The sequence below is a fragment of the Myotis myotis genome, unplaced genomic scaffold, assembly GCF_014108235.1.
Source record: "Myotis myotis isolate mMyoMyo1 unplaced genomic scaffold, mMyoMyo1.p scaffold_m19_p_16, whole genome shotgun sequence".
Lineage (NCBI taxonomy): Eukaryota > Metazoa > Chordata > Mammalia > Chiroptera > Vespertilionidae > Myotis > Myotis myotis.
Window position 1 is genome coordinate 32,545,008 of NW_023416320.1, and position 25,856 is coordinate 32,570,863.

The following is a 25,856-nucleotide window of genomic DNA, read 5'->3' on the forward strand; positions in this document are numbered from 1 at the left end:
GTATTCTGTATATTTAATCTCTATTTTTACTAACTTGTCTGCTCTAACAATTACTAAGAGAAATGTGTTAAATTCTCATTTTAATTAGGAACCTGTCTTTGTAATTCTGACAACGTTCAATATATAAAGTTGTGATTTTAGTTTAATATTGTTACAGCTTTAAGGAAAAAAATTCTTACTCAGTATGTAGTGATCATTTTATCTCCAACAATGGTTTTTGCTTTAAAGCCCATTTGTCTTATGGTAATATAGTGATACCAGTTTTCATTTAGTTTGCTTTTATTACTTTGAACTTTCCTGTGCTCCTATGTTTTAAAGTTATTTCTTATAAATCATGTGTGACTGGATATAAATTTTTTAAATCTGAGCTGCTATTTTGTGTTGTCATTGATGAATCTACATTTTTTTATTGCTTGATAGAAATGTATATTTCTGCCATCTTATTTTGTGCTTTAATTAATCTAGATCTAACTAACGCTCTCCCACTTTTCTGTCTTATTTGAAGTTTTTTATCCTGTTCAGTGAGTTAGCGGTTATGTGTTATGTACATTGATTATCATCTACTTTATAATATGTATTTTTTATTGATTTGTTTGAATGTGTAGTTGATTATAGTTCAAACTGAAACAGCATCTTTAACTTTTATTTAAATAACACATGATCCTCATTGATATAACTGATCTCCCTGGAATTAAACCTCTCTCTGTCTAACTTTTCCTTAAGTAATGTGGCCTTTGTTTTTATAGTTTGGGGCTCTTCATGGAGTTGATGAATTTCTCTAGTTTTGATCAATCATATTTTATGGGAAGAATGAGCAGTGTGCTGTTAACATCCTCTTGCTTTATCTATAATACCGTGTTTTATATCTAGCTATTTAAAGCAGACTTCAGATTTCTCATACAAATCTGTTTCATCTTCTGAGAACCAAACTTTATGTTTAGGCTGCATTTATGTTTAGGCTGAATTTATGTTTAGGGCCTTTGCAAAATTAGGTTAAGTTTCATGATACCAATTTAGTGTGCGCGCGCGCGCGTGTGTGTGTGTGTGTGTGTGTGTGTTTTCCTTTATGTTGTTTTGTTTTTGTTTTTGCTTATCCTTTTGAGATGTGATCAATTAGCTCTATCTTTTTCATGTTTGTTTTATTTTTTAATTTCAGAATATCTTGCTGATACTTATGTATCTATGAAATAAGTTTATTTGTAGTTATGTAGTAGGACATATAATTAATAGCTTTCTGTATTAAATACTGTTACTCAAGTTCTAGGATTATGTTAAAATGAATTTGGTAACAACTTAAAGTTCTCTAATTTTCTGATGTTGTCACGGAGGACAGTAAACTAATTTGACCATTTGTAAAGTATGTTCTTTTTGTGGAACATGAAAAATAAAATGAAAGTAGTGAAAGCAGAGTCTTATAATGTGTTAAACACAAGTGGTTTTTAGAGTGTGGTTCTTGGACCAGCAGTATTAGGATCTCCTGTGAACTTGTTAGAACTGCAAGCTCACAGGTTTGTTCAGCTTCTGAGTTTGGGGACTCAGTAGTGTTTCCACAAGCCGTCCAGATAATTCTGGTGTTGCTGAAGTTTGAGAACCTCTGAGTTACACAAAGATGGTACAAACACACTGATGCATTCAATTGAAAGAAGTCTTATAGGTAAATATATTTAGTTAATAAACATGAAAACATCACGTAGTTTTTAACTTTTGTTCAAGGGGATTCTGCTTTATAAGAGGAAATTAATCAGTGTTAATGTTTCTTGATGTGGAAAGTTATACTGAACATGAGAATATGATAACGAGGAAGTCTGTGATTGAAAGTATTTTTATTAACACTGAAAATTTAATAGGACTCTTTTCCAATTTCCTTTTCTACTAACCCTACCTGAGCAAATAGTTTTGAAATTGCTACAGTCTCCTTTTAGTCTCTTTGATACCTCATTATCAAAAACTCTTTGAAAGGGCTAGAAAGATATTATTGTAATGTCTTCACCTTAACCAAAATACTGTGGGGAAATAGGGATGTGGAGAGGGCCTTTACTCTCCTGAAATAAATGTTTGTAGTTTTTACTTAAAAATGATATGTGGTGATCATCCCACTATGGTGTGTAGAGATAATAGTAAATCAGTTTTAACTAATTACTTGAATTAGTATTTGAAGAACTTTTTATGGAGATGGTTTACATTATATTAATTTAAATCTTATATAAATGATGGCATTTTGTTACATTTTTTTTTGTGTGTGTGTGTGTTTTTTTCCAGGAGAGAAATAGAAACAAACAATAACCATATGAAGATGTCCTCTTAGAATTACAACACTAATGATGTAGACTCTGGAAATGCCTAATAAGTCAAAGAAGACATTATTAAAGCTTTTTTTTTTCTGCATAAGGTGACATCTTTGAACTTTTTAACACAGAATTGACTCTTGTAATGATTTTCATCAGCGCATCTGCCCTTATATTCTCACCAAACACACTTGAGAACTGTAACTTCGTCAAGCACTTTCTGTCCTGAAGCTTTTACCAGTATCTGCTGTCTTTTGTAATTATGCATCCTAGCTAAGGCACAGAAGACTGAATGAATGCAAAGATTCATTAACTCTTTGAATTTGTTAAATACTAACAGTTAACTATTAGAAGTGGTTCAATGATGTAAGAGTCACATTGCTTCAACATTTCTTTGTTGTAGTTTTTAAATTGTCGATTTTTAGCTATTTGACAGATTAAAAGCAAAATAATCATGCCATATTTAGTCCTGGAGTTCAAGTCTAAATGTTTATGTGAAGAATTACTGTAGTAAACTTTTAATATGGCAAAGCAACCTTAAGCTCTATTTTAGCCAAATGAAACATAATCTGAGATTATATTAGAACATTTTCCTTGTCTTTAAATTGTTTGGTGTAACAGAATATTGATATGCAGCTTGGTGGATTTCACCAGTTAATGCACATTCTTCTTTCCTCCTTCCCCCAATAATATGTAAACTGAAAAATGTGCATTTGTCTGAGGAATTATTTTGTTTGCTACCACTTAATGAATCTCAAAATTTTGAGTAAATGTACCTCAGTCTAATCAGACTTTTTATGACCTTTATAACTACATTTAAAATCCTTAATTCCTATTTCTGGGTGTTTGCGAGCCTGATTGCTATCATGAAGTAAACATTTATTACTCTAGGTATTCACTAGCTAAATAGACATAGTTCTTGTTTAGCAAGCATATACTGTTCAACTCTTTTCTCCAGCTTTTGCAGTGTCCTGGCATCCTTAAAATACTTTGAAAATATGGCCTTGATCCATGGATTAAATCAGTATCTAAGTGAATGTGTTGATGTTTTATTGATCAGATCTATATAAATGGGATACAGCATATATCTGGGTATTCTTATAGTTATCTTTTTAACATCTTATTTTTTTCATTAATTACATATCAACATTAATTTTGTGTCTTGAAGCAAATTGATTTTGTATAATTAAACGTGTCATCTGTATTAATTGATCTGATGGCATATGGTTATGAAGATAATGTACTGCCCCTTATATTACTGTTCCAAAAGGAGAAAACTATGTAGAAAGATATAAGGGTGAAAATAGCAATACAGTAGATTTGAATACCTTGGTGTTTTGCATTACTGCATTTATGTTTACATCATGTTTAGAAACCTTTTTATTTACATTTACATATTTGATCACTTCAGTTCAAAATTTAGTGGCAGATACTTCTTTGAGGTTTTCATTTATATAATTTTTTTGTACAATGTTTTCTTAAAATGTGCAAATGCTGTATTCAAGTGAAATAAAATACAGTATTTGTAGATAATCGTAGCTATTTCACATGTCTTTGGTAGTCCCATTGTAGTTATATCAGTGTTTACTGAAGGGAACATTAAAATATTAATGGTATATTACAAAATAAAGACTTTCTTAAAGGAAAGTTGCACCTATTTTACCTTTTTAAGAGTAAGCCATGAAATCTTACCTTGTGACATGTCTCTTAACTATTTATAATAAAAATTGGCATTTGGGTATAGTAACCACAGCAATGTTCTACATCCCTAAGATTATATAGGTAGGACATGTCAAAGATGACTGCAGTCACTCTGGAGGTCCTATTAGAGAAAACTGTAAAGGGAGACCTCATAGAAAGGATATGATTCCCACTCTGAGGTTCACTTTTTCTGGTGCTTTATTAGCAACTCTGAATATTTTTATAAAACTAGTTACATTATAAATGGATTGAGTGTTTGATTTACATTTGGTTTTTATGTAAGAAGTGTCACAGAAACACGCAGCAAGCGGGCTGATTGCAACAGCAGACTCGGAAACGTCTAGTGTAATTGAGTAGCCTGCTCATCGTGAGGTGTACATCCCAGTGCCTTTAACCTGGATTTCTAATACCAAGTGAAATGGGTGCAGCATTCCTTTGGAAATAAAAACTTTATCTTTTTCAATCGGTAATTATTTTTTCCATTTTACGATTTCTTCAGAGCACCTACTTTCTCTTCCTCCTTGGTCTATCAACATATTGCAAAATGTTTTCCCTCTAAATGAAATGATCACAGGCTGTCTAAATAGCAAAACTAACTGAATGTTTAACTGTAGCGACCAAAAAGGAGAGAACCTGGGCTCCACAGCAGGAAACACATAATCAAATGTTTGAATAATCACAAATTAAGACATGCCCAGGAAATTTCTTGCTTAATATTTTTCCAAGATTTGGTTTGAATGTTTCTTATTAAAGTTATCTTAAGTATTTTATTTTGGAAGGTATAATAGTTTGTATATTTAACAGAAAGGGAGAAAATGTAACCAAAATTAGTATTCTGTCTCTATACTTACTGGTACTTGAAGATTCCTTTCAAAAGAAACCCCAGCCTTTTCCTAATTTCAATACTTAATTCCTCATTTTAACTTGTGATCTTTCTAATTCAAAAGCTGTTTTCTTTTTGAATACCATGCATGGAGGTTAAGCTGATGATAAAATGGTTTGCAATAAAAGGAGTCAGCTTAAGTCATTTAATCATTTCAAGTGCTTTCTGCATCCTATAAAAATAAGTTTGAGACATTTAAGAGAATTGTGTTTTCATTAAGTTTTGCATATCTTTTGTTATGCCATGTAAATTCCCTTTTTCGTATGATTACAGAAAGGTTATGATAAAATGATTATTAGTTCATTTATATTCACTTGTAGCAATTACATGAGAATTTGAATTTTGTCATGTTTGGGTTTGTTCATTCCCGTGAATGATGGTACAGTTAGGTGAGCTTTTCTGTTATGGTACCCAAACTCACCATTTGGTCCTCTTTAATCTTTGAGGGTTTCAATAAAAATTGTTCACTCGTATCTGTGTTCTTTCCTTTTATCTTTATAAATATGTACTGTCTGCTGGAAAACACAACATTGTTGTCAACACTGTTCTGGGTTTCCTGATTGACAGATCTTTCAAGCACAGAGAGATTATAGCACTCATTTTAGCTGGGCACTTAAAATTAAAGTGGGAGAATTAGAGAAAGGGAGATTAACCACTTATCCTAATCATTGCCCATTTAAGTGATTTTATTGAATACCATGACGAAACCTAGAGGAAAAGAGAAAGAGGCCTGTTTATGTTCATGTTAGAGGAGGAAGTAGTGTCACCAGCTAAGAACCTTGATCCTCCAGTCTTGGTACCAAGGAATGCTTTTCTGATGATCTGTACATTATCCTTTGGGTAGATAGAGCTTATGTCGGTAGGATTATGGTGACTCTGGATGATACATTTATCATTTCAGGGTTATCTAAAGTACTTGTTCTGATGGGGGAAAACCAGAGTTTAGGTTTGTGATGTCAGTACCTGCTGAAAGCATACAACACTGTTGGCCTGTGACCAAGGCAGAGTTTTCTGGAACCACCCCAGGTGTCCTATATTGCAGTATCATCAGAAGCCTCCTTTTTACTGGTCAGCGAATGGGTGGGTTTGTATGTCATCAGTACACTTGTATTTGAGATCATACTTACTGACTTGGCTTTATCTTGATTAGGGGTACTAGATATAGTACTTAACTGACGAATTCAAGCTTGTTTGCTTTCAAATCACCGTACTTACCATTGCATGATCTTGATGTACATGTAGTCTTTCCCCAGTTCTCTTCGTGCAATGGAGAGAAGCAGAACTCGCCTATATATCACCTAGTAGTGACAGTTTAAATAGTTTATAAATAGTGAACTAAATTCAGTTTGTCTGCTCTATAATTTGTTAACCTGTACAACATTGGTACTAAATATAAATTGTTTCTGTAAAACTTAGTATGCAAGGAAAATGGATGCAGAGAGTTTGTAACACTGGTGGGTTCCGCATTCCTTCCTGCTATCCCACTTCCAAAGAATACACATAATACACTTAGATATTTAGATATTCAAGTGCCATTTTAAAATATGGGAGCCCTAGCTGGGTGGCTCAGTTAGTTGGAGCATCATCTCCTGCACCAAAGAGTTGCAGGTTCAATCCCTGTCAGGGCCAGTAAGGGAGGCAGCCAATTGCTATTTCTCTTTCACATTGATGTTTCTCTCTCATCCTCAGGTGAGGATTAAAAAACATATATTTTTTAAAAAGGATATTTCTGACACATCATAACCAGAGTGGAATTATACTGTGTCGGGGAAGAGCTTAAATTCAGCAGTAGAAAGACCAGGCTTCCATCTAACTGGTAGAATGATACCGACAGACCATTTCCTTTGTAGTTAGTGCACTTAGTAAATTCCAGGACATTGGTGTAGAATGCATCTAAGATTCTTTGCCATTTTCAGAGGCTATGACCTACTCTAGCAATGGCAAATGGTTCTTTTGAAAGTATGTTTGGAAGGCAATATAATTTGTAATATTCATCCTTTATTCTCAGAGTGTAGGTAATGAATACCTCAGATTGTATTTTATTCAATCTGATCAAATGTGACCACTACTTCCCTTAAGTGAATTTTGAAGTCTAGTGGTACAAAATTTCCATCTTTTCCACTGTGCTGGGTAAAAGAAGCAAGAGTATGTGTGTCCCAGAGAACTCCAAGCTTTTTTCTCTTCTGCCACTTCACATTATACTTGATTTTTTTTTTTTAATGGATTTTGTTTTTTAGAACAGAGCTGCAGAAAAAATTGGGAAGACAGTACAGAAGTTCCCATATACCTTGCACCCAGCTTCCCCTGTTAACATCTTACATTAGTATGGTACATTTGTTACAGTTAAGGAGCCAATATTGACCCACTTTTTCAATAAAGATTTTAAAGTTTTTACCTAATGTTTTTTTCTGGTCCAGGATGCCACATTACTATTTGTTGTTAGGTCTCCTTGGGTTCCTCTTGGCTATGATGGTTTCTCAGACTTGTTTTTGATGACAATATTGAGGAGTTTAGTTTACATATTTTACAGAATGTTCCTCCTTTGGAATTTATCTTGTGTTTTTATAATGACTTAAAAAAAATTTTGATTGATTTGAGAGAGAAACATTGATTTGTTGTTCCAATTATTTATACATTTTTGGTTGATTCTTATATATGCCCTGACTGAGGACCGAATCTACAACCTTGGGGTATCGAGACAACTGAGCCACATGGCGGGGCCGTTGCGTTTTATGATTAGACTGTGATTAATGAGTTTTGGGGAGGAAGACCACATAAGTGAGTGCCATTTCCATCGCATCATTATGAAGGCCATGGCCTGTTGATACTGACCTTGATCACCTGGCTGAGATAGTGTCATTTTCTCCATTCTAAAGCTACTTTCCCCCCCTCCCCCCTTCCTCCTCTTCATACTCTACTCTTTGGAAGGAGGTCACAGCCCACCTTTGAGTGGCTAATTATGCTCCCATTTACCCTTGTGTTTTGAAAGAGGAAATGGGAATCTATTTTATTACTTCTTAGCCTCACGTCAACAGACTTGTGAGTGAATATGTTTTCTTTTTGTATATTTTTAGAATTCCCACCCTCTTTCCTCTTACCCATTTTTCAATAGAACAATTATATATTGGAAGAATTCTAATGAATACTCACACCTACTCCCTGAATGCTAATTGTGTGCAAAGCAGAGCGATGATTTTATTTTATTTTTTTATTTTATTTTTTTACCGTTTACTGCCCTACTGCCTGGTACAATTAAGTTTTCAAATATTTATTTCAATTAGCCAATTTAAATTAGTCTGAAATAAGGTTTATTTTTATTATTATTTTTAACTTTAGTACTAGGTTATAGACAACAAATGATGTTAATTAAATTTCTGCAATTAGCCTTTGAGTAACTTTACACTAGTTTTGTCAAAGAGGAAAAAGCACAAATTATTTACCTTTTATATGAGGCCTAATATAATTAATTTTTAATTACAGTCCTTCAGATGTTTGAAGGAAACTTCTCTTTGTTTACTTCCAGAATAACTTCCAGAGAATTTCAACTAAAAAGAATTTTTGTCTTTCTTTTTACACTAAGCAACAAATGTGTCAAACATGGTTGCCTTTTTTCCAGAGCGATGATTTTAATAAAGGATTGAAGGTGTGTTAAAGAGAAGGTTTAGATTATGTCAAAATATCTATTATTTTGTATTTTTATGATCCAGGAAAGTCATTTTTAATTGAATTTATTGGGGTGACATTGGTTCACAAAATCATACAGGTTTTATAAGTGTACAACTCAAGGAAACATCTGCACACTGCATCATGTGCTCACCACCCCAAGCAAAGTCTTTGTCCCCATCCCCTGCCCCTTTGCCAACCTCCCACCCCCATTTCCCTCTGGCTATCACCACATATTGGCATGTATAGATTTTTTAATGGAATGCTTTTGAAGCTCTTCTTAGGCTCTGGCCAAGAACGTAGACTTTGGTGTCAGATAAATCGGTCTTGGAATCCTGGGTCCACTAAACTAGCTTTGAGCTAGATTTCCTCATGGACTAAAAAATCCTATATAATAAAAGCCTAATATGCTAAGTGTCTGGTCGGCTGGTCAGCCATTCAACCAATCAAAGTATAATATGTTAATGATATGCTAAGGCTGCTCAACCACTTGCTATGATGTGCACTGACCACCAGGGGGCAGACGCTCCAATCTGTAGGTTAGCTTGCTGCTGGGGTCCGACCGATCGGGATTGAGTGAGACCAGCTGGACACGCCCTGGAGCCCTCCCACAGTCCCTCCCCAGCTGGCCAACCTCCCGCGTGGCTCCTTGGCCCCAATCGTGCACAGGTGGGGTCCCTCAGCCTGGCCTGCACCCTCTCGCAATCAGGGCTGAGGGGCCCCCTCCCCCGAGTGCACAAATTTCGTGATCCGGGCCTCTAGTATATATATAATAGAGCTTATTTCAGAAAGATTAAGTGAACTAGTATAAAGTGCTTAGCACAATCTTGGGCCTATGGCAAGCAAGCCCTTAATGTTAACTTCTCACATGTTAACTATCCTCTTTTTTCTTACGGAGAATTTAGAATTTATTGATTGCCATTGAAGATTTCTTAGGATACTCTTCACTGCTTTGAAGGTTGTAGAAAGTTTATTTCTTTCAGTTCATACTACATCATTGAGATCCTGAGACCAGCCACTGCCTGAATAAAACTTAAATTACTGTTTATCTTTATTTTTGCAACTTTTGGTTTCTAGAGTTTTCAGTGATTGCAAGCCATGCTTTTGTTAGTAAAATGTGACAACGTAGAGTTAGTTTATCCTGCTAGAGAAGAGCAGATGGCAGAACTAAAGACCAGTTAGACGCAAAGGAAAGCAAAAGTGGAATAATAACACGAAAACCTATGAACAATAGAAGACAGGTGAAAGATGAAAATTAGATCAGAAGTGTTTTTGTTTTGCTTGTTATAAATGCCCATTGATAGGGATTTCTTGTACGTATGTTAGTAAATTGTAAGAATTTACTAACAATTCAAATTGTAAGAAATACAATTCAAAATGGAAACACTGATGTGTTACCTAGGTGATACTGTTCAACTTTAGATGGAAGAGGTATTTGCCATAAAAGAAGATGGCGGCCCTGGCTGGGTAGCTCAGTTGGTTAGAGCACTGTCCCGAAATGCCAACATTGTGGGGCACATACAAAAATCAACCAATGAATGCATAAATATATGGAGCAAAAAAATTGTTCTCTCTCTCCCATCAATAAGTAAAATTTTTTTAAAAAGATGGCAGTTCTAACTCCTCTAGTATACAAAAGGAATGTATCTTGAGGTTAAAAGTTTACAAATAAAGCTTCAACATAATATTGTTGCATGCTAACATTAAAACTTCTCTCCACCTAGTATATTAAGCTTATTATTTCTGCTTGGGCTTGCTGTATTAACAGGTTCCTCTGTAAAGCACAATTAGTCTTGCATTTCATAGCTATTTTCTAGTTTCCTCATGTTTGTATGCTTACCAACATTTGTCTGTGCATTCTAAACTTATTTATTCCAGTTGTACTTGTTTCTGTTAGTATATTTAAATACTTAAACTGATAAAATGTGACAGAGTTGTTTCTATGAAGACTAAATTGACTGCTTTGGAAATACCTGATAAAGGTGAGTTTTCTAATTATGTATAGATCATAAAACTAAAAATATACCAGGAAAACCACAAAAATGTAGAAATTTGCACATAGTTTACAAGTGTATTTCAGTTCTCGGGGAAATCAGATGATGTATTAGAAGTGAGGAGTGGCCGAAACCGGTTTGGCTCAGTGGATAGAGCATCGGCCTGCGGACTGAAAGGTCCCAGGTTCGATTCCGGTCAAGGGCATGTACCTGGGTTGCGGGCATATCCCCAGTAGAAGATGTGCAGGAGGCAGCTGATCGATGTTTCTCTCTCATCGATGTTTCTAACTCTCTGTCTCTCTCCCTTCCTCTCTGTAAAAAATCAATAAAATATATTTAAAGAAAAGAAGTGAGGAGTGGTTCTTAGAAGAAAAACATCAGTGAACTCGAATTATTAGAATAGCTAGCTAGTTATTAATAAAGAAAGGGAGCAGATGGAATCGGACATGACAACCAGCCATTAGTCAGGCTTACCAAGGGAGGGACAGGGTAATTCATTTGCTAGGCACATACGCAGTAGAAGCCAGGGTGGCGCACTGGGAGGGAAGCACAAGCACCAGTGGAAACCAGATGACGCAGCAGAGCTTTGGGGCATGCTCAGTAGGAACCAAAATGGTGACATGAGGGTGTGGAGTCTAGCCTGGGAAAAGGATGGATTGGATGAGGGTGTTGAAACCCCAGAAGATCCAGGAAAGAGATTGGAATAGGGGGAGGGCTGGGAAAACGCAGGAAGTGGGTTAGATAGTTTGAAAGAAAGCCTGCTTGTTCCTGAAAACCAAGAAAATATGTGAAGGATTATCAGGGATCTTGGCACAGGTGCTATTAGAGCCTGCCTGCCCTCTACATGCCCAAAGGTGTACTATTTCTCTTCACCCCAATGAATCTTGCCACTATTCTTACACTTCTCCCATGCCTGTGCCCTTTGAAATTCCCTTCTCCTGACACTACAAGAACCCATTTTCACTGGCAACAAAACCAACAGATTCCTCATCAAAGAAGAAGTCTTGGGCCTTTCAAATGACTGGTGAATTAAGGTATATTCCTTTTTTCAATTAAAATGTTTAAAGTTTGTTTGGATCACGTTTTATGAATCCACTTCTTCACTACCAACTGTTCCATCATGTAACATTGTTCATTTTAAACATTTTAACCTAAATTATTCTTTTCCAAATCCAAAAACTTTCTTCCCTCTGCATTTAAGAAGCTAACCATTTTTTTGTTTTTTTGCATGTGGCTGTGTGTGTACATGTGTAACAAAAGTATTTATGCCACTGTCAGAAAGGAAAAATTATCCTCAAGTTCTCTGGCTTCATTAATAAAGTAACACAAGACAGATTATCAAGAGAAAAATTGAATTTTGATAACATGCATACTGATAGATCCTCCCTTCTCCCAACTGGTGGGCGGAGTATGATGTAACCTCAGGCCAGAAATACCTGAGTGACTAACCATGTACCTTATACGGACGATACATTGAATCACCAATCAATGCCTGCCAAATGCTCTAAGCCAGGGGTGGGCAACCCCTGGCACGCTTGCCAAACATGGCACGCCAGTAACTTTTGCTGGCTCTCGAAACCCTCTCATAATCTTCCATTTACAATTTTTTTCTTAATATCGACTTTTTTATAATTTTTCAGATAAATTCAGTGTAGGTGCATCTTAGATAAATAATTTTACGTAACATGTATACATTAAAAAATGTATTTTTCATCATCATATACTGTGTTTTTGTTGCTCGAATGAATTTTATTTCTTCAAGGTTCTTCACATACGTACACCTTAAGAGATACCAAGTTGGCGTAACATGTTCTCAAAAAATTAGAGTTGGCACCCAGAAGAATTTTGAGTCAGATTTTGCTGGTTTTGGCACACACTCACAAAAAGGTTGCCCACCCCTGCCCTAAGCCCTTGTCCCTAGTACCGGAGTGCCTAGCTATGCACCGTATATGGACCATACATTAAGGCACCAATCAGCGCATGCCGAGTACACGAAGTTCCCATTCCTCCCCTCAGAAGGTGTGCTCGCCTCTGCATGAGTTGCTATCCTCCCCTTGGGAGACAGCCCGGCAGGTCTTTTTCCCCTAATAAATCCTGTAATCCTGGTTTTCGGCTCCCGACTGGTCTCTCACACACCTCCTGTAGCTATGGAAGAGACTCGGGAAAAGAGTAGTTCACCAAAATGGGGGAAGCCATGACCTTGAAATACATCCTTCAGCTAAAGATGGGGTGGAAAGTCAGTGATGGGAGGTTACCAAGAAAAGTACAGTGAACAAGGCTAAGGGAAACTTCCATTTGCGAGGGCGTTTCCCTCTAGTTGTCATACTCTCCTGATTTGTTAATGAAATTAACACCCATAAATGCCATATTTGTAATATATACATATAATACGACGTGTAGTAGCAATCATCCCAAATTTATTATGTTGGGCTGTGGTTCTTGAGCTTTTAAGTCTCAGGACCCAGTTCCACAGAAATTATGACAGAACCCAAAAAGCTTTTTTTCATGTGGGTTATGTCTATTGATATTTACCATCTTGGAAACTAAAACTGAGCATTTTTAAAGCTCTTATTGTTTCATGAAATAGCACTTGGCTTTTCATGTTTCTCATTCAAATGGTTGCACTGTCCCTTGACAGTAATCCTCTGGAAAACTGGACTGTACCCTCAAGAGAATGCGAGTGCAGTCTTAGTGTGCCTTTGAATATAAACTTGGCTTTGCAGACTGCCTTGGGGAACCTCTCCTCCGGGACATACGTTGTTGATGGACTTTTGAGTGTTCAGTCCTCTGTGTAAATGGATATCCTTAAGAAGATCTTTGCCTGGTTTGACTCAGTGGATAGAGCATCGGTCTGCGGACTGAAGGGTCCCAGGTTTGATTCCAGTCAAGGGCATGTACCTTGGTTGCGGGCACATCCCCAGTAGGGGGTGTGCAGGAGGCAGCTGATCAATGTTTCTCTCTCATCGATGTTTCTAACTCTATCCCTCTCCCTTCCTCTCTGCAAAAAACCAATAAAAATATTTTTTAAAAAAGAAAAAGGAGAAGATCTTTGAGTCACTTTTTGAGCAGTCAGTCCTGTTCGGCAACTCTCCGCTATACACATGCAACCCCTTCACCTTCCTGCAGACCACAGCAGTCCTTTCTTTTTTTTTTTTTTAAATATATTTTATTGATTTTTTACAGAGAGGAAGGGAGAGAGATAGAGAGTTAGAAACATCGATAAGAGAGAATCATCAATCAGCCGCAACCCAGGTACATGCCCCTGACCGGAATCGAACCCGGGACGTCTCAGTCCGCAGGCCGACGCTCTATCCACTGAGCCAAACCGGCTTCGGCCACAGCAGTCCTTTCATTCTTGGTCTATTAACATAAAGGCAAATGCACGTCTCAAGCAACATACTCATTACAAGGGATTTATTGATTCAGAGCTTTTAGTTATCGCTGAACTTTTAAAAAAACTTTATATCATTTCCTTACTTCACCTGGTGCTTTATTGCTTATAAAAATAACAGCATGAATGGCTAAACACTCAAAATTCGTTTTGATTTGTATTTGTGAGAGCTTTTTGTGCAGAAACTTTGCTTCTGAAGGGAAATGTTTGCTTTTATCCTTGGTCTTCCTTACCTGTCCTAATCCGCACCCTCCCAGTCAGCTTTCTCTCACTTCCTTTTTCTCTACTTATAGCCTCATTGAAACTTTCTTTAATATGACCTTTTCTCCTTTTGATTCAAACTTGCCTCGTCCAGCACCCTGCCTCCTGCCTCCTCCTCTCTTGCATGTCCACTCCCTTAATTATCAAGCCCTCAAGACAATGGTCTGCAATCAAATAATCTTAGGGACAAAGCCTCAGGTCTGTTGACCACAGAGACAGTTTCGGTCTAACTAGAGATAACTCCTGGGCCTCAGTTGTGTTTCAACTCCGGGCCCAGAAAAGCAGCAAAACCAGACAAAGTGACGCCATGCCATGGTTGGCATCAGGACCAGATGCACCGATCATCTACCTTCTACCCTAGCACTGACCCATCAGGAGAGACCATGACTCTAAGAATAGTAGTCACTATGATTAATGATTTCCCCGCTACCTAACCCATCGCCTCGAAGCCATAGGAGAGCCAGGTCGTTAAGCATTAGCTCACCTGTGTCTCTGGGCGTGGGCCATCTCCTAGAAATAACCCCTTACTTTCTTTGCTTCAAGCTCCTGTTCATGTCTTATTGGGCTTTGATGCGCACAGGCAAATGGGCCCCTTTAGTCTGGTAACACGCTCTTCTTTTAGAACCACCACTGTACCTTAGCAAGCTCCAAGCAAAGGCAGTGGTGAGGGAAGCAGGGGGAAATTGCCAAGTAATCGGTAACTCCTCCACTTTCCCTGGCTGCTTCTCTTGTCCAGGGCAGCACTCTTCATTCCCACTTTAGCCAGCCCTATTCCCGCTCAGGTCTCAGCTCACATTGTGACTGGTGAAACTAGGGGGTCCAATTTCCCCGGCACGAGTGGGCGTGGGGTGGCTTTTGTGATATCTTCAGGAAAAGAATTTTCTGAGATTCACATGGAGGGCCAGTGTCCAGAGTTCCCATCCATGCTGGCACTGGGTCTGGCAGAGCATCAAGCTAGTAGTTAAAATTCATTAGTCCATTGTGCGGAACCCACCTGGCTGTGGCCCACGTGGGCCAATACAGGGAAATGCAAACTCCTTTGTCTAGGAGTTTAAATATTTAGGTTTTGAGCCCTTGCAGTGGCCACGCCCATTCTGGCCATTGACTCCCTCCCAGGTGTGACTGACAGGTAAGCATCTTCCCACATCACTCAGACCTTTCTGGGCATGCATCCAAGCTGCCTCTGTCCAATCCCTTACCCCATTGATCATGGGGAGCAGACGTGGAAAGTGTTAAATTAGCTTCTAGCAAAGCTGTATAAATGGCAGGCCTGTATTATCTAGTCTTCCCTTTATTCCTTTCCGGTTAAATAATAACCAGATTATTGCAACGGTATCAGCACCACCTTCTTTCTGCCTTGCTGCACTTCAGCTACACTGGCCTTCCTGTCTTCCCACACTTCAGATTCATTCCCTCCGGGTTTTTCTGTCCTATCTGCCCGTATCAGATATTTGCTCTCGTCTGCATCACTGCTAAAGTAGCTTTCTCAAAGAGTATGTCCCTGATCACCATATCTAAATATGACCACTCTTTCTCTTACCTCCTATTTTCTTCATAGAACTTAGCTAAAATTATTTGTGTGTGGCCTTGTCTTTGTAAAGTGTGAGGTTAAGGGACTTTGTCTTCTTGATTGACATAAACATTGCCTGGCATATAAAGTTCTCAGTGACTCCTGGTGGGATGAGTCATGGGCTCCTGGAAACCCCTTCTTAGGTTGTGATGAATGGAGTCATTGCTATTGGTGTTGCAATGGTGACCTCCTTGCTTAGAAACCAGAAACCAGTCTATGAACTGGTGATGCCTAGAGGAGAAAAAAGTTGGTCCTGCTAATTGTTACTTGAAAAAACAAAAGCTACGTGACTTCCATTTTCTTTACCAAGGGGCAAGCTGACTGCCTGGTAATAGGTCTATGTCATCTTTCATATTCTATTTGGCTACATATTCTATTTCTCCCTTGTAACCTTCAGATCTACCTGCCTCCTTCCCTCCCTCCATTCTTCTCTTCCATTTTTTTCTCCCAAACTTGCTGTTCATTTTCCTTTAAACTAGATTTTTTTCCGAGTTGGATAAGGTGGGGCAATAGAGTGTGATTTACCCTGAGATTGTTGAGAGCGCTGGAAAGGAAATGGGAGGGAGGTCCTTTAATTAAGTCTTCCAGTGTCAGATGAAGACACAGGCTGAGGGGCTATGATTTCCCCAAGGTCTCAGTTAGTGACAGGATGAGGACTTCAAGCCCATATTTTCTAGTTCCCACTCCAAAGCCACATGCGCCTAAATCGGTGCCCAAACCACTACTTAGGTGTTGACTGACCAAACAAATTACATGACAAAAATCTTCACTCAAATATTTGGAGAATTAAGTGAAAATGCTGTTTGACATATGGAAGTCTTCAGTGTGTGAGAGCTTTGCGTTCCCGCCCCCTTCTCTCCTGGCAATGTACCCTCACGGTGAAAAACTCGTTCCCCTGGTTTGGCTCATGTTTATTTCCTTCCCTGCATTCAACTGTGGATGCTTTTCAAAGCTATTGGCTTTTAGCTCTACCATAACCAAAATTGACTAGAAAGGGGAAAATTAAAAGCTTTCTTGTAAAAAATTACTCTAATTTTTAAAGACTGATGTTTCCTTGTCATTGAAGCATGTATGTCACTTTTCACTTTAGAAATGTAATCATTTCTTTAAATTATAGCAATACCTCTACCATATAGAAAAATGGTCATTATTTTTGATACAGGAGTGATGTTTCCAATTTTAGATAAAGTGAGAAGGATTTAAACTACTGACTTTTATACTATCCAGCTTCATGTGGTTCCTAATTGAATACTTACAAAATAAAACAAACAAATAAAAAAATTTTTTTTTTTTAATTACACAAAATGTCAGCAGAGGGAGCTATTGAAGTGTGAGTATACGTATTTTCCATTGTCCTGGCTGAGGTTTTTACCTTTGCTTTTCTTTTAAACTATAATATTTTGACTTAGACTTTCTCATCTCATTGACACTCCAGAAAAGTTTTATCAGATGCAAAAAATGAGGCATTTTTAATGTCTGCCTCCCTTCAATTCTCTTATCATCCCCAACATTCCTATAACAGTTGTTGGTATAAGAAAAGTAAGGACAACATTACAGTTGTAATTTAAGAAACAAGAAGACTCCATTAGAGCAAACCTGGGTCATCAGGGTCAGCTCCTCTGGAGGACATCGCCTTCAATTGTGTATTTGTCAGGCGTCCTGGAGACCCCTGCAGGGCTTCAAAACGCCTACAGGGCTTACTGTCCTGTGTGATCACTATCACTCAGTTACATGTGGCAGAATAAGAGACCCGAAAGGGTTAAAATTCATAGCATTTAATGAAAAACCCTTCTGGGGGGAGGGCTTGGACTAGATCGTGTGTGCATGCATACCTGCATGTGTGAGTATAGCATGTGGGTGGCTGGTTGTGAGGGAAGGGAAGTGGAAGAAGTTTGTTTAGGGCTTCCTCCACCGTCGTCATCAGGTCCCTTCCATGGGTGTGATTGACTTCTGCTCTGACGTCTTTGTCTCTCCCGACCCTACCTGTTGGCCTTGTGTCTCCTAACTGGACCCTCAGCCTTGGAGTGCTCCCCTCTCCAAGCTCATCCTCCACACTTCAGCCGTGATCTTTATTTCTTCACCACTACATACTCTGAATTCCTCTTCTAGGAATTTCTCCTTTTGTGCATAAGTTCAGTGTGGGCGTGTGGGGATAATCCTTGAAGTATTATTTGTAATAGCAAATTAAAAACAGGAATGGCCCTGCCCAGTGTTTCTCAGTGGTAGAGTGTCAGCCCATGCACCAAAGGGTTGCTGCTTTGATTCCCAGTCAAGGCACATATTTGGGTTTCAGGTTCGATCCCCAGACCTGGTCGGGGCATGTGCGGGAGGCAATTAATCAATGGGTCTCTCTCACATTGATATTTCTCTCTCACTCTTCCTCCCTCCCTCCTTCCCTTTCCACTTTCTAAAAAGCAATGGAAAAAAATATTCTTAAGTGAGGATTCACAAACAAACAAATAAACAAACACAAGGCTGAATCTGTTTATAGAAAAATAAATTGTGAAATGTTTAACAAATACTATATAGCATTAATGCTGATTGTGGGAAGATGTTTACATCTTTTCCTAAATTAAAAAATAATTCGGCATATATGATCTATATGATCTGTATTATGAGTTTTAAAATTTAACAAATAATTGAAATGCAAGATTTACACATAATTCTAATACATAATTTAAAGCATTTTTTAAAAAAAGATTTCATGTATAAAGTTTCTGGAAATATACACAAGACATTCATAAAAATGGCTATGTCTGAACAAAAGGTGTTAGACTTGCTGGGTATAGGAGGAGGAAAGAGGAGAGATTTTACTCTTTGCCTTATATCTTTCTTTGATTTGAACTATCTACAAAGAGCTTATACTTAGAATTGCGCTAATTGAAATTTAAACAAATAAATGTACTCATCTTCCAGAATTGAATCCCAGCATCAGTGTCTTCCTAAAGCCTTTCTTACCCTTTGGTCTGATTTAGAGAGTGATCCTTTGTGGTCACTAAATTAGACTCCTCTCTCTCTGGGAGGCAGCTTCATGCATAGAACCAGTAGGAGCTTTGAGGTCAGGCATCACTGGGTAAAAGTCCCCAGCTCAGCCTTTACCTGCTGGGTGATACTGGGCAAGAAATTTAGCCTCCTTTAGCCTGAGTTTCTCCACCATGACAGTGGGAATGTTGATGCCATTCTTGCAGGACTATTGTGAGGGACAGAGCGAATTTATGCAAAGGTGCCTAGTCTGCTGACCAGCAGGTGGGGTGCCCAGTGAGAGGTATCAGGTATTTCTTTGAGAACGGAACTTGCTTTCTCCAGTCTTCTAACTTTGACAATTTGTAGAATAAGGGCAGTAATGCTCTTACATCAGATGTTTCCTTTGTGGCATGACACCCTTCTCTAGACTTCTGTGTCAAATTGCACCTGTACTATGTTTCATTCTTTTCAAGCTGTGGGCTCAGCTAGCTCTTTGGACGAACAATCTTGATTGTGGCTGAATACCAAAGCCTGCTGACATGTTTCTAACAGGCCTCTACTGGCTTAGCTCAAGGGGGAACCTGATGGTGACACCCAGCTGCCTCCTTAGGAAGAGCACAGTTATGGAACATTCTGAATGAAGATTTGGATTCTCAAATCAGCTATCTGGGCAGTTTCTCCCATTGATGGTGTGAGTTTTGTCTGCTCAGCGTGGAGCAGAGAAGAACAGCCAAGTTGTGCTGCTCCTGAGGGCATCACCAGTCCACATCAGAGAGACTGTGGTCTTGTAATTTTGACAATGCCATCCCCTCTTAGGAATGACCCCTTTTTAATAAGCTTTTTTTTTTTTTTTTGAAATTGTAAGCAGCATTTGTCCTATAGCAGAGTCTTGTCAATGCAAAATTTTGAATGAATGAATGAATCTCTAAGTTTTGCCCAAGTCAGATAATATTCCCAAGCATCTAATTTTATGTCATTTTGTTTAATGAGGTATAACCACACATTTTCTTCTCCTTTTTGAGAAGCATTTAGATGGAAGAACCACTGATCAACTTGATTGTTCCATAAAGATATAAATGCTAGTGGCAGAGTTCACTTGTTTAGAAAATGCTTCTGGAAGCTGGGACTGCATTAATATGGTAAGGGGATGCATCCAGGTGAGTGAAATACATGCCAGAAATAGATCCTGTAAGAAGTCAGTGCTGCCTGTCTCCTTCAGTTCTCCTCAGCAACAGGCTAGAAGTGTGCTTGGTTTTAGCTTTCTGTTTCTTTTGATACTTCACTTTTTATTCAGTAACAACAAATGCGTTGTTTCATCTTCCATTTTTGATCTCTGTGTTAAACCTTGCCCTCCTCCTTTTCCGCCCCTGTGCCAGGAAGCTAATCTTGAGAACTAAGATTGTTATCCCAGGAAACGAGTCAGTGAAATTGTGCCTGCATAAAAATAGCAGCAGTAGAATCTGTTTTTAATGAAATGCATTGTTCTAGCAAGAGCCCAGCACTAGCAAACAGCTCAGATGATTCTCCCAGATCACCACTGCCCAAATCTTTGCCGGTCAAGTCCATGTGCCAAGTTATATCCCTGGGAGGAAATGCTCCCTTAAGTACATCTCCAGTATGTCTATTTGGAGTGGTGGATAAAACATGGTCGACTGGGAGGTAGCGTTTACCTTCCCTTAGAATTGAGAGGTAGAGTTTATCTTCCCCTAGAATTTCGAGGTAGAGTTTATTTTCCTCTAGAACAGTGATTCTCAACCTTCTGGCCCTTTAAATACAGTTTCTCATGTTGTGACCTAACCATAAAATTATTTTCATTGCTACTTCATCACTGTAATGTTGCTACTGTTATGAATCGTAATGTAAATATCGGATATGCAGGATGGTCTTAGGCGACCCCTGTGAAAGGGTCGTTCGACCGCCAAAGGGGTCGCGACCCACAGGTTGAGAACCACTGCTCTAGAATCTGCCCTGCCCTGTGACTGCTTAACAACAGAAGGTCGTGCAAGTGACATTTGCCTAAATGGGTCTCAGCCTAAGAACATCTGGAAGCTTCTGGTTTTACATTTGGGAGCCCTGAATAGTCCTACAGAAATCTGGCTACTCTGTTGGCGAGACCACCTGCCACCATGTGGAGAGAAAGACCAATCCATCCCAGGAAAGCCTCTGAAGGGCTTCAGTCTCACTCCCTCCTCATTACAGCTTGGTAAGAGATCTGCCACAAAAACATGTCACATGTGGGTTTGGGTTTGGGGTGGGTAGAAGATGGAAGGGACTCAGGTGATTGTAAGTGAGGCCAGGAAGGACACCAGGGCTGCTGTCTTTGGACTGTTTCCTGACTCCACTGGGGAAGGTGAGGCAGTCAGCATGTCCACACTTCCCTGGGCCTCCTGGTTCTGTCAGCTTCCCAGCTTCAGCCAGGGCCCCAGGATTTCCACATAGTCAAGGTTTGTGACACACATTCTATCGCAAGGGACAAGGTCAAATACATTTACTTTTTCCTACACAAAAATCAGTTTAGAATCATGCAGATTTTGGATTTGGGACTATAATTTTTTGTACAGTGATTTTCATCCTTTTTCCCCCTCCCATATCCACTAGCTATCTTTTTTCTTGTTGATGATAGAAGTTTATACCTGATTCACCCAGATGAATGAAATCTTCAAGATTGTAATAGCTTCATCGGTGGTGTGAAATTTGCTTTTTTGTTGTAATACAAGACACTTATGTATTTAATAACTTGGCTTAAAAAACCAGTGTGGGTGAAAAAGGGACCATATACTAAACCTGACAAGCTCAGGGGAGGCCCACATGGTGGGCCTTACAAAAGTAACCGCATAGGATGATCTGAACATAAAAGTGAGTCATGGCAGGTAGTCATGTCCTAGGCCTGTGGCTTCCTTGACAAAGGTCATTCTTTACCATCAATGAGCCTGTTTATTATCTTTTGGCATCTAAGATTACATACCTTTGAAATGTCACAGTAATCTTCTTTTTCAGAGTCTGCAAGGCGCCAGAATAGGAGACCACAGGACACTTCACTGTTCTCTTGTTCCCTGCATACCATCTCTATGTGCTGTAAGTGTTAGCAATCCTGTACCACACACGGAAAGGACGTGTGTCTCTCCAATTTTCTTTTTATTTGATCTCAGAGATTTCCCTGTTTTGCTTTCTCCCGCCCCTTTAATCTACCACCAGTGGATTTCATGTAACCTTCCTTATGCCGCCTCCTTTTATTCTAATGTACAAAATAAGCTGTAAAAATGCCATTCTCTGGAGCATTTCCTCAATCCATTGAGATTTTGCTTCCTTGCCAATTTTCATCAGTTTGGCTTAAATAAACTCATCACAATTCTCTATCGGTTTGGACGTTTCTTATGTTGACATCAATATCTCCAGTCCCCTCTATACTCTTCCCTGATCACATCCTTCCATCTGTTTCCAATAGGTATCACCATCCTAAATTTAATAGTTACCAATCTCATTATTAGTATTGTTTTGCATATTGGTAAACTTTACAGAAATGTCATTATACTGCATTTTTCTCCTGTAGCTTGCTTTTTGTATGGTTCAACATTATATTTATGAGTTTCATCCATCTTGATACAGATAGCTGTATCCACTGATTTTTACTTTTACATAATATCCTGGCATTAGCTTACATTGCAATTTTTAAAATCCATTATCTTCTTAACGGATATTTAGGTTGTTTATTTTATTTTGCTGTTAGAGATAAGATTGTTTTGAACATTCTTATGCATGTCTCCTTATAGATATAGAAGAGTTTTCTCTAGGGCACAGATTTAGGAATGGATTATTGGTTTTAGGGTATGAACTTTTTCAGCCTCATTGGATTTTGTCAAATTGTTTTTAGAGTTTGTTGTCATTGTTTATATTCATACCAGCAGTGTTTAAAAAGTCATGTTGTTATTGAATAATGGGTGGAGAAATCGATTAAACATTTTCCCTAAAAGACATACACATTGCCAACAGGTACAGGAAAAGGTGCTCAGCAGCTCTAATCATCAGGGAAATGCAAATCAAAACCACAACTGCAATATCGCCTCACACCTCTTAGAATGGCTGTCATCAAATAGACAGCCGATAACAACTGCTGGCGACAGATGTGAAGAAAAGGGAACTCTTGGGTAATGTCGGTGGGATGGTAAATTGGTGCAGCCACTATGGAAAACAGGACAGAAGTTCCTCAAAAAATTAAAAATAAAAAGAGCATATGATGCAGCAATTCTATTCTGGTGATATATCTGAAGAAAATGAGACCACTTTCTTGAAGAGATATCTGTACTCCTATGTTATTGCATCATTATTTTAAATAGCCAAGACATGGAAACAACCTAGTTGTCCACTGATGGATAAGTTAATAAAGAAGAGGCACACACACACACACACACACACACACACCCGGTGTAATTTTATTCAGCCATAGAAAATAGGGAAAGCCTGCCATTGTGACAACATGGATGGACTTTGAGGGCATTATGGTAAGTGCAATAAGTCAGACAGAGAAAGAAAAATACTGTAGAATCTCACTTATATGTGGAATTTTAAAAAATGAAATGATAGACACAGAGAACAAGTTGGTAGTTGCCAGTGGCAGGGAGTTGGGGGTGGAGGAACTGGGTGAAGGTACAAACTTCCTGTTATAGCTTCTGGGGATGTAATGGTGACTATAGTCAACAATATTGTATTGTATATTTGAAAGGTGCTGAGAGAGTAGATCTTAAAAGTTCTCACCACAGGGGAAAAAATTGTAATTTTGTGAGGTGATGAATATTAACTAAACTTATTGTGGTAATGATATTGCAATATACACTGAGAGGCCAGATTATTATGACCACCCCATCAGTACTTCATTGGGCCACCTTTTGCCTCCAATACTGCAGCGATTTTTCTTGGCATTGACTCCACGAGATGTTGAAAGGTGATGCGAGGAATCTGACACCATGCCTGATGAATAGCACTGCCCAGTTCTGTGAGATTTGATGGTTGTGGAACCAGCTGCCTGATGGCTCTTTTAACTTCATCCCACAAATGCTCAGTTGGATTGAGATCTGGTGATTGTGGGGGCCACCTAAGCAAGGTAAAGTCTCCCTCATGTTCTTGAAACCACTCCTGCACAATACGAGCACCGTGGCATGGCACATTGTCTTGTTGGAAGAAGCCATCTCCATTGGGATACGCCATCAACATGATAGGATGAACCTGATCAGCAACGATACTTAGGTATGTTGTGCTATTCAGATGTTGTTCCACACGAATTAAAGGGCCAAAATCATGCCAGGAAAACATGCCCCAACCCATAACACTGCCCCCACCAGCTTGAAGGGTTGTACTCATGCATGTGAGGTGCATGCTTTCATGCTGTTTCCGCCAAATTCTCACTCTGCCATCTGCATGATGCAACTGGAAATGTGATTCATGGGACCACATGACTTTTGTCCAATGCTCGACTGTCCAATCCTTGTGTTCCTGTGCAAATTGGAGACGTTTTATCTTGGTAACTGCAGACAGCAAAGGTGTTCGAACAGGCTTTAGGCTTCCATATTCCATACGATGCAGTGTACGGCTAATTTGCCTACAAACATCAGGTGGTCATAATAATCTGGCCACTCAGTGTATACATATATCCAAATCATGTTGTACATATAAAATGAATGCAATAATATATGTCAGTTATATCTTAATAAAACTGGGGGAAAAATTCCCATTGTTCCTCATCATTTGATAAAATTTTCACCATCTTAGAGTGTTGACTGATGATAGAAATGTAAAAAAGTAAGATAGTAAAATAGAGTAAGTTGCATATAGGCACAACCCAGACACAGATAATAGTGGAGTAAAGGCCTGAGGAGGGTACAGCTGTGGAGAGGGGGTCAATGGAAATAAAGGGTACATCTCAAAAAGAATGAGTTTCAGTTTGTGCAACGGAAAACAAAAGCAAGTTAACAGAGGTCCTCTGTGTCTAGAAGCATTAAAAAGTGCAGGGAAAGAAGGGGCAGTCGGGAGCATCTTCTATTTGAAATAAGGCAGGTGAAATCCCAGAGGATCAAGCCGCTAAGCTGAGGCGTGGCTGGTTCTTGGTGCTTCTTCTATACTCATAAAGTGTAAAAATGGCACTTTTTCCCCCTCACAATTACCCATTACCTGCCTACTTAGCAAAGGAATCACTTTCTGATAACTCTTCACAACACGAAAATAAATTCTACTAATCCCAATGACAAGATTCTCTTTGGTGTCCTGGATCTCTGTTAACTATGAAATATTATGTAGAGAAAGTATTTAAAAGTATATATTTGGAGTTATCAGGGACTTTTAACATCTATCTTTCTATCATCTATTTCCACACACATAAATATATATATACTATATCATACCATGTATAAATATTTCTGGACAGTTAAATTATTTTTAACAAAGAAGCCCTGACCTGTTACTGGAAGGTGATGTGACCAAAACAGAAATCCTAAACCTAAGCTTTAATTCTGCCCTAAATCCAAAGAAAGAAATGTAAATCTTATAAACAGCAGGAGAAGAAATGAATGTTTACTTTTGCTTATATGTAACAAGTAATTGTTTTCATCAGAAAATGTGGCACTAATATGTGTTACTGGAGAAGGCTTAAGTTCCCATATTTGAGGGGAAAAGGTAAAGTAGAATAACTTAGATAGTAAATTAGCCTTTGAAGCATTTTTTTGTTTTCCTGGCTAGGGTGTTTAGGAACGATTTCTCGAAGAAGCATGAAGAAACATTTGTGATTGCTCTAATGAGAAATGTTATTAGCCCTAGACGGTTTGGCTCAGTGGATAGAGCGTCAGCCTGGGGACTGAAGAGTCCCTGGTTAGATTTCGGTCAAGGGCACATGCCAGGACTGTGGACTCAATCCCCAGTGGGGGGCGTGCAGGGGGCATCCACGTGTGTAACCTTCCAAACAAATAATTCTAAAGATGCTCTTTCATATCTTCCAAATTTACACTAAATGAGTTTAAGTTTATCTGCAAAGTTGCAAGTAGAGAAGTTTAAACATATACAGTTGACCTTGAACAGCAGGATTTAAACTGCACTGGGGCACTCATATGTGGATTTTAAAAATTAAAAATGACCCTTCCTATCCTTGGGTTTTGCATCT

At 38.5% G+C, this 25,856-nt stretch overlaps 1 protein-coding gene and 1 long non-coding RNA gene across 18 annotated transcripts in view; both read left to right on the forward strand.

The window, feature by feature from the left end:
• YTHDF3 (YTH N6-methyladenosine RNA binding protein 3) overlaps positions 1–20,526 on the forward strand; it is a 55,226-nt gene extending 34,700 nt beyond the window's left edge. For 10 of the 17 annotated variants that reach the window (XM_036338363.1, XM_036338370.1, XM_036338372.1 and 7 more), the window contains one exon: positions 19,738–20,525. In XM_036338363.1, the coding sequence (XP_036194256.1) occupies positions 19,738–19,788 (51 nt within the window). In that variant the 3' untranslated portion in view covers positions 19,789–20,525. Of the gene's footprint in view, positions 1–2,259; positions 5,343–19,737 lie in introns of those variants that run through there. The other 7 variants (XM_036338357.1, XM_036338373.1, XM_036338359.1 and 4 more) reach the window with 2 other exon arrangements.
• A 38-nt stretch (positions 20,527–20,564) lies between these two features.
• LOC118670887 lies at positions 20,565–22,066 on the forward strand. The gene is made up of 2 exons (XR_004972495.1): positions 20,565–20,915; positions 21,710–22,066. It is a non-coding gene; the product is annotated as an uncharacterized LOC118670887 (long non-coding RNA).
• Positions 22,067–25,856: the final 3,790 nt, after the last annotated feature.